This window comes from Triticum dicoccoides, chromosome 6A (assembly GCF_002162155.2).
Source record: "Triticum dicoccoides isolate Atlit2015 ecotype Zavitan chromosome 6A, WEW_v2.0, whole genome shotgun sequence".
NCBI lineage: Eukaryota > Viridiplantae > Streptophyta > Magnoliopsida > Poales > Poaceae > Triticum > Triticum dicoccoides.
Genome location: NC_041390.1, coordinates 588,742,723 through 588,755,057, shown reverse-complemented (window position 1 = coordinate 588,755,057; position 12,335 = coordinate 588,742,723). Strand labels below are relative to the sequence as shown.

General features: G+C 46.7%; 1 protein-coding gene and 1 pseudogene across 1 annotated transcript in view; one reads left to right on the top strand and one right to left on the bottom strand.

Moving 5' to 3' along the window:
- The window catches only part of LOC119316041 (translation initiation factor IF-2-like), a 7,661-nt gene extending 7,460 nt beyond the window's left edge, over positions 1 to 201 (bottom strand). The window contains exon 1 of the mRNA XM_037590438.1: positions 3 to 201. Coding sequence (XP_037446335.1) covers positions 3 to 201 — 199 coding nt within the window. The remainder of the gene's footprint in view (positions 1 to 2) is intronic.
- Positions 202 to 1,673: 1,472 nt separating this feature from the next.
- Positions 1,674 to 3,030, top strand: LOC119316783 (annotated as a pseudogene).
- The last annotated feature ends 9,305 nt before the right edge of the window (positions 3,031 to 12,335 follow it).

Here is a 12,335-nt window from a genome sequence, read left to right as displayed (position 1 = left end):
GCGGGCGGGGGCGTAGACGCGCGCGTGGGCAGGGCGGGCGCAGGCGAGCGCCCGACGTGGCGCCGGTAGGCTCGGAGCGGCGCGGGTGGGCACGGAGCGGCGCGGGACGCAGGTAGGGGACGAGGCGGATGTTTTGGGGTCGAGCCGCACGTTGGGCGCCTCCAACTTAATTCGGACATGCATATCCGTTTTAGTGCCCATTGCCACCCCAAACGGATAGAATCCAGACAAAACGGACGTCCATTTAGGGTCGTGCGATAGAGTCAGCCTTAACTACACGGGATGCGGGCAATGTACTGTACATCTCATCACACATATGGAAGAAAAGAAACGCCGGAACTTTGGAGAACTCGAGCACCACGGCTAGCAGGGTGGCAACACAAGGCCAAAGCTTATATTGGTTTGTTTCAAGAGGCCAATATAGTGTTGTAACCATTTACATATGGGTATAGCGAGGCCCAACAGATGTTCTTACTCCTTAGCTATTACTCCCTCTGCAAACTAATATAAAAGCATTTACATTATTATTTTAGTGATCTAAACGTTTTTATATTAATTTACAGAGAGAGTAGTATTTTATTACTGCTGCAACGGACATTGTACTCTATCTTCTTAATGCAAAGCAGGGCTCTTGCTAGTTTGTTAAAAAAAATATTCATGCATTTGATCCAAAAGAATGGGGCGAATTTTCCTTTCAACCTAGTTTGTTCTTGTCACCCGCAGCCCGCGCAGTAAGGATTCAGATCCTCTGACTTAGGAAGAGAAGTCAGGGGAAGCTACAGTAGCCTGACTTCCCTTCTCTAGATTTTCATAAGCTGCAATTTAACACAACGATTATGTATAGTGATTGTCCACAGTAATCTGTGCATCTACAGTGATTCTTGGGCAGTGTCGGATCTCTAACTTGCCTTCCATATTTTACACAAAGAGGCCACTGTATATTCCTGACTTCCCTCTTGCATGTGAGGATCCCTCTCCGCGCAGTGAACCCAGTTGTAGTAAGAGAAATCACATCTAAGAGTATCTACAATCTGGATTACCACGGGTTTAGTCCGACACACGAACCTTAAAACGGACACGGTCGTTTTGTTCGGAATTTGTACGTCAGCAAAGCGAACGTCCGTTGTCTGTCCACTTGTCGGTGCGCCAAACTGGCCCCCGCATCTCAAACTTATGTCCGGTTTGGACATAAAAAAGAGCAAAAAAGACATTGCAAGTTAATTTAAACAATACCTAATACCTATAAATCATTTTCTGGACAATGCTTTTCATTAGAATCGAATTTGGATATTTGGCATTCTTTGCTCAAATTTAAACCTGCTACCATCAAGGAGTTTCTTTTGTTGAACCATTGAGAGTGGGCTGGCTCTACCATAAACACCATCCGCCGAGTTTTTGTTTGCATTGTCAGAGGAGCACTCGATGGAGCATCTGCTGTCGTCCATGCATGCATGGTCTAATCGACTTTGACAAGACTACACCGGGCAGAGCAGAGCAGAGAGAGTTACTCCACGTTGACGTTTGTGTGTGCTACTGTAAATGAGTACGCTGTACGCATGCTTGAGCCTTGGAGTTACTCTATATAATATCCAAGCGGAGCTCTCTCTCTCTCTCACGTGTAGTAAACCATATCCTCTCAACCCTTTTTCCAAGCAGAGCTCTCTCTCACGGCGATGGGCGACAAGAGGAAGAACACCGGGGACGGGGAAACGCCTCCGGCAAAGGGCCGGCCAGGCCTGAAGCCGGTGGCGGTGCCCAGTCCTGTTGCAGCAGAGGCGCCGTAGCGGCCGGTGACGTCGTCTAGCTTCGCCGCAGTGGAGGCAGCGGCCACTCCAGTTGCCGTAGAGACGCCGGCTGAGGCGTCTAGCGGGATGGTGCTAGCAGGCGGCACTGTCGCAGCAGCGGCGGCGGAGGGAGATGTGATGACACTGCTGGAGTCCGTCATGCCGAAGACAGTGCTACACTGCAACGAGTGCCATCACCCCCTCAAGCCTTCTCTGTATCTGGTAAACCGAACAAACCAAAATTTGCATTCACTGTACACCCACAAGAACGATCGATTGATTCTTTTATTTGGTGTATTGCATCGATCGCAGTGCTCCCGTATGCGGCACGTAGCATGCGGCGGCTGTGTCGGTGGCGGCGACGACGATGACGACTATAGCAGCGGCGACGACAGTGGTGATGATGACGACGGCAACGAGGGCGGCGGCGTTAGTGGGCTGGCCGGCGACGACAACGAGGACGGCGGCGTTAGTGGGCCGGCCGGCGACTACAAGTGCTCTTCTTGTACAGATTTGGCCGCGTCCGTGGTCTACGTCAAGAGCCCATACCTGGATACCCTATTCAGCAACGCCAAGGTCTCGTGCCCATACAAGAAGTACGGCTGCGGGGGCACCTTGGCCTTCCGCGACGCCGCGGCGCACGCAGCCGCGTGCGGGTTCGCGCCCTGTTTGTGCCCGGAGTGCTCTTTCGAGGGCTTGCCGGCGGATCTCGTGCGCCACCTCACGGAGAAGTCCAGCCGGCACGGCTGGCCCGCCCACAAGATCACCTACGGCGAGAACCACCCGTATGTGTTCGACGTATGTGTTCGACGAGCTGAATAAGGAGCCTTGCCAGAAACTCTTGGTCGCGGAGGAGGACGATGGCGTGTTCCTCTTGGACATTGTCCGTAACAAGGACTTCTTCTTCGTGAACCTTTTGTGTGTCCGGAATAAAGCTGTCGCTGTTCCGGTGTACAGCTCCTCGGTCGCAGTGGAGGGCCCTCCGGCTAAGGGGCTCATGTTGAAGCTGGAAAGGAAGGTCGTGGCGAGCTGCCAGGCCCCCGCTGATTTGGGATACTACAACTATGAGGCTCTCCCTGTGCATCCGGGGTTTCTCCACGGGGAACAGACCAAGAAGCTCCATGTGTGCGTCTGCATCCGCAAGACCCAGAGCACCAGCGCGTGATGCTAAGAGGACCATCAGAATTGCAGTTATCTTTGCGTGATGTTAAGAGAGGATGTAGTTTCGTAGTAGTGCTTCTAATTAAGCTAGGGATCACTTCGATTTAGAGAAATGTGTCGTTTGTAATCTTGGTAGAGACTTGAATTACTTCCTCCGGCCCTTTTTACTCTGCACATTGGATTTGCTGAAAGTCAAACTTTGCTAAGTTTGACCAAATTTATATTAAAAATTATTAGCATCTATCTTTACCTACTAATAAACCAGTGATTGCTTCTGATGGTACGTCGCCGGCTGTTTTGCAGAAAAGACCCTCTGTTTTAGAGAAATCAACCCGCAGTCCCTTTGTTAGTGGATATGGAAAAACGATTCGTTTTTGCACAAAACACCCCGTGGTTTAGAGTATTCAACCCGTGATCCTTTTTAAATCGGGACGGGGTCAATGCGGCGGCTGGCGGCGGCGCGGCGGCTCGATGTAGATCGGCGGCGGCAGTTGGAGCTTGCAGGGGGCTGATACATGCGAGGCAGGGGCCGGGGAGGCGGATCCAGAGGCTGGCGGCGAGGTGGGGTCACCAATGACGACGAGGATGGCCGGAGCGCGGATTCCCTGGCGGATACATGGAGTCTGCGGCTCCTAGGCAGGAAGGAAGGGAAATGAGGGAGAGAAGGAGGGAGTAAGGAGGGGCGGCGCAGCGGCTTAGGTAGGAGCTTGCCGGAGTCGGGCGATGGTGGACGGGCACGGGAGACGGAGGGATCCGGCGCGGCGGCGCGAAGTCCTTGCAGGTGGCGCACCTCGGCCGTCATCGAGGCCACCGCCGCCGCCTGCCGGTGCAACGAGGCAGAGGAGGATCTCCTGGTTTTGCTCCGTCGCCAACTCTAAGTTCACGGTCGTGGTTCTAATCCCTCTCTTGCCACTCCACTGTTTTCAGGAGACCTTACACTGTTTTGATTTATTGTATACGTGCAGTTCATCTCTCAGTCGCTGGCTGGATTGTGTCTATATTTCTCATCGTTTTGTCAATCAGATAACCTATCAGTAGGAAATTATTTTCCTCCACTTTGCAAGACCACATAACCAATTTACTATCAGCGGTCTATACGATTAATTTCTAACTTTGCGGGATCATTCTGACTCGGCATCTGTCACACTCTAAAAAGTGTTTGTCTTTAATTTCCTACACTATATTGTGCAACAAAATTTGCTCTGTGTGCATGAGTACTAATAATTTAGGTTATTTCGTTTTTTTAAATGATGATAAAATTGAGTTAAGCGGGTTGGAGCTGCTGCATCCCTAGCCCGAGTGGAATGAGCTCATGGAGCGCCTCGAAGGCCCTGACAACGGTGGCAGTAGGCGTTGCCATTAGATCTGGAGGTATAGGGAGTCGCCACAAGGAGTGGCAACCAAAGACAGGCAGCATCGACTGTGTCAAGCAAGCTGTAGCAGGCCTGCGCGACTCCTTGCCGATCACTTGACAGTCCAAGCCTGCAATAGTGTCGATTCAGGTAGGTGTGTGGCATGGCCGAATCTTGCCCGATCAGGGCCAACCAATGGACATGTTATATGCATCAATCTCCCAATCCAACAGGCAATACATGTCTGCAAACGGTCCTGAAAAAAGTCATTTGATAAGAAAAGTAAGTGCTTAGTTGTGCTCAATTTTCTCCTAAAAGAAACAGTTAACTTGTATAGCTTGCATCAATGACCTTCATAGTCCATACAATATTTTATATGCATCAAAACTAAGTTTTGTATGCTGCAGAAACTCAGGAAAATATGGTGATTCTACGTCACTAGGCAAATCAGAGGAGACTACCCAATCTATAATGACAGGTGGTGGTAGACACCTGGTATTTCTGCATTGATGAAATGTCTTTTGTGGAACTCAAAAATGGAGAGAGTTCAGAAAAAAAATTGAATGGAGTTTATGTTGGAAATATGCCCTAAAGGCAATAATAAATTAGTTATTATAATATTTCCTTGTTCATGATAATAGTTTATTATCCATGCTAGAATTGTATTGATAAGAAACTCAGATACATGTGTAGATACATAGACAACACCATGTTCCTAGTAAGCCTCTAGTTGACTAGCTCGTTGATCAATAGATGGTTACGGTTTCCTGACCATGGACATTGGATGTTGTTGATAACGGGATCATATCATTAGGAGAATGATGTGATGGACAAGACCCAATTCTAAGCCTAGCACAAGATCATGTAGTTCGTATGCTAAAGCTTTTCTAATGTCAAGTATCATTTCCTTAGACCATGAGATTGTGCAACTCCCGGATACCGTAGGAGTGCTTTGGGTGTGCCAAACGTCACAACGTAACTGGGTGGCTATAAAGGTACATTACAGGTATCTCCGGAAGTGTCTGTTGGGTTGGCACGAATCGAGACTGGGATTTGTCACTCCGTGTAAACGGAGAGGTATCTCTGGGCCCACTCGGTAGGACATCATCATAATATGCACAATGTGATCAAGGAGTTGATCACGGGATGATGTGTTACGGAACGAGTAAAGAGACTTGCCGGTAACGAGATTGAACAAGGTATCGGGATACTGACGATCGAATCTCGGGCAAGTATCGTACCGATAGACAAAGGGAATTGTATACGGGATTGATTAAGTCCGACATCGTGGTTCATACGATGAGATCATCGTGGAACATGTGGGAGCCAACATGGGTATCCAGATCCCGCTGTTGGTTATTGACCGGAGGACGTCTCGGTCATGTCTGCATGGTTCCCGAACCCGTAGGGTCTACACACTTAAGGTTCGATGACGCTAGAGTTATAGGGAATAGATATACGTGGTTACCGAATGTTGCTCGGAGTCCCGGATGAGATCCCGGACGTCACGAGGAGTTTCGGAATGGTCCGGGGGTAAAGATTTATATATGGGAAGTCCTGTTTTGGTCGCCGGAAAAGTTTCGGGTTTTATCGGTAACGTACCGGGACCACCAGGAGGGTCCCGGGGGTCCACCAAGTGGGGCCACAAGCCCCGGAGGGCTGCATGGGCCAAGTGTGGGAGGGGACCAGCCCCAGGTGGGCTGGTGCGCCCCCCCCCACAAGGGCCCAAGGCGCAAGGGAGAGGAGAAGGGGCAAACCCTAGGGCAGATGGGCCCTAAGGCCAACCTGGTGCGCCTCCCCCTCTCCCCTCCCCTTGGCCGCCCCTAGATGGGATCTAGGGGGCTGCCGCCACCCCTAGGGAGGGAACCCTAGGTGGGGGCGCAGCCCCTCCCCTTCCCCTATATATAGTTGAGGTATGGGCTGCCCAATACACACGAGTTTCTCTCCTCTTGGCGCAGCCCTACCCCTCTCTTTCTCCTCGTCTCTTGCGTTGCTTGGCGAAGCCCTGCTGGAGTACCACGCTCCTCCACCACCACCACGCCGTCGTGCTACTGCTGGATGGAGTCTTCCTCAACCTCTCCCTCTCTCCTTGCTGGATCAAGGCATGAGAGACGTCACCGGGCTGTACGTGTGTTGAACGCGGAGGTGCCGTCCGTTCGGCACTAGGATCTCCGGTGATTTGGATCACGACGAGTACGACTCCTTCAACCCCGTTTTCTTGAACGCTTCCGCTTAGCGATCTACAAGGGTATGTAGATGCACTCTCCTTCCCCTCGTTGCTGGTTCCTCCATAGATAGATCTTGGTGACACGTAGGAAAATTTTAAATTTTTGCTACGTTCCCCAACAGTTTAATACTGATTTCTTTTCTGCAGAATAGTAGTGATGCATTCTCTTCCGACAGGATCCAAATGATGGTTATTCTGCAGGATTGGTAAGACAAGCTTCCGGAGATTGGTTTCTCATGCAACTCCTTGTGATGTTGAAATTAGTGTATCGCTCATTTCTTTCCTTGCTTCCTGTAGCAATTGCATTGATAGCAGGTTGAGAATTCATTTATGGAAAGTCCACTGATGTTCCGTAATTAGCTTTCTGCTTATATTAAACTGACTGTACATTTGTGACAATGCAACAGGGAGATGGATGTAATGTCCTTGTCCGTGCCATTTGCTTTTGGGGGAAGAAAAAAAATTGAGGTAAAGGAGGCTCATAGCTTGAAGGCGTTTGGTCCATTGATGTAGTAACTAACGACTTCGTTTGGCTGCTAATTCCTTTGCCTGAAAGCTGTCTTTCAAAGCAATAATTTACTCCATCTGTCATAATTTATGTACAGTAGTTTCATGGTTCGCAGTGTGGTTTTCAGTGGTGGATGTGACATCCGATGATTGCCCAGGAAGAAAGGTGCGGGGGAGAGAATCAATTTGTGGTTTATGAATGGAAACCTTGTGTCAACATGTTTGATATGTTTGCTTATTACTCAATGGTATGATCACTGCAATTTTTATGTTATTTCGTGAAAACGACAATCAACTAGGGCTTAGTTTATTTTTGGTACTGATTTATAGTTTGTTTGGTAATCACATCACACCTTCTTAAACTTTAGACAGTTAAATTTGATTTATGTTTCCTCCTAATTCATCTTTTCTGCCTTTCAGGTTGCATTGGCAAATGGGGCCTCAACAATCTCTTGTGCCATTTGAACTTTAATTTGATTATCGATGAAGCAAGATATTCTAGATTTATCGAATCCTATTTTTTCATCAGATCAATATGGTTGTCTGTATAAATTACGGCATAAGCTTCTTTGAGCAGCTTTTTATGGTATTTCCATCTTTTAATTTCTCAGGAATTGCATCAAAGTACCAACCTCAGAGTTGAAAGTAAAGGCTGCAGATTTTGAGAGTTTTTATGGTACCCTGGTACTCCATAGAGCAAGCTCGGAGTACCCAGAAAATCTGGCCGCTCATCTATAGGGTTACTTTAGTCTTTTCACCGTGCTAATTAATTGGTGTTTGATCGTAATATAATTTCTCAGATTAGATCGACCCCGTTGACGCGCACGCCGCCGTCCGCCATCGTCTTCTTCCTACCAAACAAGGATACATGTTTTACTCCGCGAATCTCACCCAAGTTCGGCCATGGTCTACATCGCTGGAGGCACTAGCAGCGCATGTGCAAGGGAATATATGAATTACGGGTTGGTCTGTTCTAGAAATCTACGGCGACACGATCTATCAAATTGACCTTAGGGATAGTCCACTCCTATCCCGTTTATTCATACGTCCATTAATTCTTTCGACCTTTGATACTTGCTACCTTTGCATTCAGATCTTGCGGGAGGAGATTTTGTTCGGTACGATACCACCTTGCATCCAAATCCAGGTCAAAAAGTATTCTGCATCTCCACATGTTCTTGCTTCATGGCCTCTCGCCTCAGGCTACAGTTCTCCACCCAAGTTGGCCCTTTCCAACGTCGCACTGGCGCATCGCAGCTATGGCCGGTCCGGCGAGCAGCGGGCGATTCATCCGAGCCGAAATACACGACGCGATATATTTGTTCTTTCAGAAAGTTATTCTGTGACACTTTTGCCCCTCAACTTATGGTACTCCCGGGTAATTAGTGGTGGTACTCCTGGGTACACGTATTGGAGTACCATCTAATCTTAACCACTGGATTAGGACAAATGAAGGGTCCATGTTAATTTCAGGGTACCGTAGAAGAGCTCCAGATTTTTCACGGATCAAATAGGAACCACTACTACAGTACTGGCCTAACTTCTGTACTAATGCCTACATCAACCGCCTGGGAAGAAGTTCTAGATATATTGCATCGGTCAGTATATCTTCCTTTATCTATAACTCGATATAGATATTAGGCTAACAAGTAGGCTATTACAAATTTACAGTACGGGTGGACCATTTTTAGACATGCCATATTCTTTGTCTGGATAACAAAATTATTTTCACATGGAAACCTCACACAAAATCGCTGTTTAAATCATTATTGGATGTTCCATTCTTTGATTATTTTGTTACATTCAAACTAAGAATAATGCAAGAAAAAAAAACCTTCATTGTTCTAGAGAGGTGTTGGGAGGCTCAGAGCTGCATAACTGTCAATTACAAAATAAGACCAAACACTGTTTCTACGAATTAGCATCAAGTTGCCAGGAGCAGTGAAGCGCCAGTAATGGTCAACTATGGTGCTTGAGGAGATGGATATATGTAGTTGTAAGGTTGCAGATATACGGCTGGAGCAATATGTAAGTACTATTACAGAATTACTTCAGCTTATGCTGAGTGTTTCTATTAGCTAGATGGTTGTGCTTCATGTCCTAGGATCGCATACCCTTTATGTTCAGAGTACGGTCTGATTATGAATAAGATAATAAAAAGGTTCGTTACTTCTAACTAGACATTTTGTTAATTTCCAGTTAAAGGCTTCCACGCGCCACCTCCTTCTCCCCCTCCTTCGCCGTGTCGAGAAGGGAGCAGCGACGAAGCTGAGGTAGACGTGGACACGTGCTAGGAGCCAAGGGGGGGACGGGGAAAGGCGGACGTGAGGTCCGTGAAGCCAGAGAAGGTATGTGAGCTCGTCCACCGCAGGCTATAGCTCCAAAATCGGTGGTGTCAGCCGCCACCAGGGCCACCGTGTCCGCCTCCGGCTGGCCTGGTAGCAACAAAAGTATGGCTGCAGGTGTGGTTCATTCAGTTTTGCAGTTTGATTTACTTGCTTGTGCATATGTGTGTGTATACTGAGAGAGAGGGAGAGATTATTCTGCTCTAGCAGTCATATTTCTGTCACAAATGTGCTCCCTTCCACTCCTTTTTCATTTAACTGAAATCTGAATGTGAAAAGCAGTTGCAAATTGGGAGCAGCAGAGTAAATGTTCAAAAGTTCAGAGCAGGTGCATATTTTTGAGATTTAGAGGACGTGTAAGCTAGAAGATGGGTTGCCATGCTTTGTAAGTATGATTAGTTGGAGTACTATTCCATCCGATGGCAGTGCAAAGTTGAAGTAGGCGCTGACGAAGGACGTTAGGGTATGCTCTTCACGTCCACACTTCATTGTCTAAAAAGTGACAAATCCTTTTTTCTTTGCAAAAAGGCCCAAGGCCAAATATTAAGGGACACATGTCCTTACAAACTCACCCGTACGGAAACATTCAAATCTCTGGGAGACGAGCTTTCTTCCTGCATCCCTATGAGCCTCTACCTAGACGGATCAAAAAAATTTCAATCCAGGAGCTTATGGAAGCAGCGGCCGAGAAGTCGCTGATGTAGACCAGGAGATGTCGTCGGTCACAATTTGTGAAGCAAATTGCTGCCCCGGATAGGAAAATGTGAGAAGGGCATGTAGAAACTGCAAGACCATGAAAATTGATCAAATCCGAACAAATCCCCCAGAAACCTAAACATACAAAATCATGTCAGAGACACAACCCCACACACCCTCGACCGCGAATAAGCACAGCAATGAAACGAGGTTAGGACGTGGAAAACCATATTCCTATGGTGGGATGACACGCTCTCTCGGTTCCCTGTCCAAAATCCTTAGACAACTGAGAACCCATCGCCGCCTAGGATCCCGTCATGTAGCCCCCTTCTCCAATGACCAGTCTAGGTCGGGCTGCCACTGAAGGTAGCCAACACGCTGGAGCTGAGACACAGGCCAGACCACCCACCAATGCACACGCAGTAGCCGGCCATCCCTTCCATATCGCGCGGCCCACCAAGGCACAACATCTCCGAAGGACGTCCTCGTTGCCGACGGCTATGCGTGGGCTGTGACCAGCAGTGTACCATGGCGGCGGCAAGAGGAGGAGAGGCGATCTAGGTTTTCTTGTGGAGCTGGCTGAAGAGCAGACTCATACCCCAACCTAAAGCATTGCTTCGTGATAATTCAACTACGGCAACACGAAGGCATATTCACATTATAGCGAATGAGGGCAACCTTATTTTCAACATTTGTCTTGGATATAAGAAGTGGCACTCAAGAGGAGCAGGTTTTACAAAAAAGATCGCCCGGTGCAACGCATGGGTATTTGTACTAGTAATATCTAATAAATATAGGACGTCGATAACGGCCGAACTTTCGGTCTGAGGCACCAGCCCGAACATATCGTTCGGCACGGGAGTAGCGATCGACCGAACTGTTCTGTTCGATACGAACAGCCTCTGAGCACGAACGCTTGACCAGACAGGCCCAATACTAGCTTCCTGGCCCAAACAAAAATCCCTTTGCACCAAAAATATAGAGAAAATTGTAGACAGATGTAAAACTAGTAGAGAAAAAAATTGTACAATACAGAAAATTCAGAAAATGATACTGCATTAGGATTTACAATGAGTGATTAATTGCCAACTGAGACACACAAAAAACGGCTACGTTCAATACGTTACCAAAATAAAACATGCACGATAAAAAAGAAAATTTAGTACAAAAATTGTGATGGTGAATATGAACAAAGGCAAAAATGTTACTTCTTTTGCCATGGTCCCGTGCAAAAGAAATTTGCCATGTTGCAAAAAGGAAGAAAAGATGGTCATGGTGCATATAGTTAAAATTGCCATGATCATAACCAAAATCATACTATTAAAATTTGCATATATTTGACATGGCAAAAAAGTAAAATCAGCCATGTTAACAAAGGTCAAATAAATAGTAAATCTTGCCATGGCAATAAAAGTTAAAATTGCCATGGGAATTTAGGTAAAATTTTCATGTTAATAAAGGTAAATTAGCCATGGCAAATAAAAAGTAAAACTTGGCATGGCAATGAATTAAAAATTTCCATGGGAATTTACGTAAATTTGCCATGGCAAATTCACTAAAAAAATTGCCATGGTAAGAAAAGTTTGACATCGTCTAGAAAAAAAAGTTGCCATGGCATGAAAAGTTTGACATCGGGTTGAAGAAAAGAAACTTGCCATGGGAATGTTAGTGAATTTTCCGTGGGACATCTAGTGAATTTTGCCATGCAAATTCACTAAAAAATTGCCGCGGTAATAAAAGTTTGACATCATCTTGAAAGAAGAAAGTTGCCATGGGCATGTTAGTGAATTTTCCGTGGGACATCTAGTGAATTTTGCCATGCAAATTCACTAAAAAATTGCCGCGGTAATAAAAGTTTGACATCATCTTGAAAGAAGAAAGTTGCCATGGGCATGTTAGTGAATTTGCCGTGGGGCATCTAGTGACGTTTGAAATCGTCTTGAAAAAAGAAAGTAGCCATGGCAAGAAAAGTTTGACATCGTCTTGAAAAAAGAAACTTGCCATGGGCATGTTAGTGAATTTGCCGTGGGACATCTAGTGACGTTTGAAATTGTCTTGAAATAAGAAAGTTGCCATGGCAAGAAAAGTTTGACATCGGCTTGAAAAAAGAAACTTGCCATGGGCATGTTAGTGAATTTTCCATGGGACATCTAGTGAATTTGCATGAAAAATTTGCTAAATTTTTTTTGCCATGGTAATAAAAGTTTGACATCGTCTTGAAAAAAGAAAGTTGCCATGGCAAGAAAAAGTTTGACATCGGCTT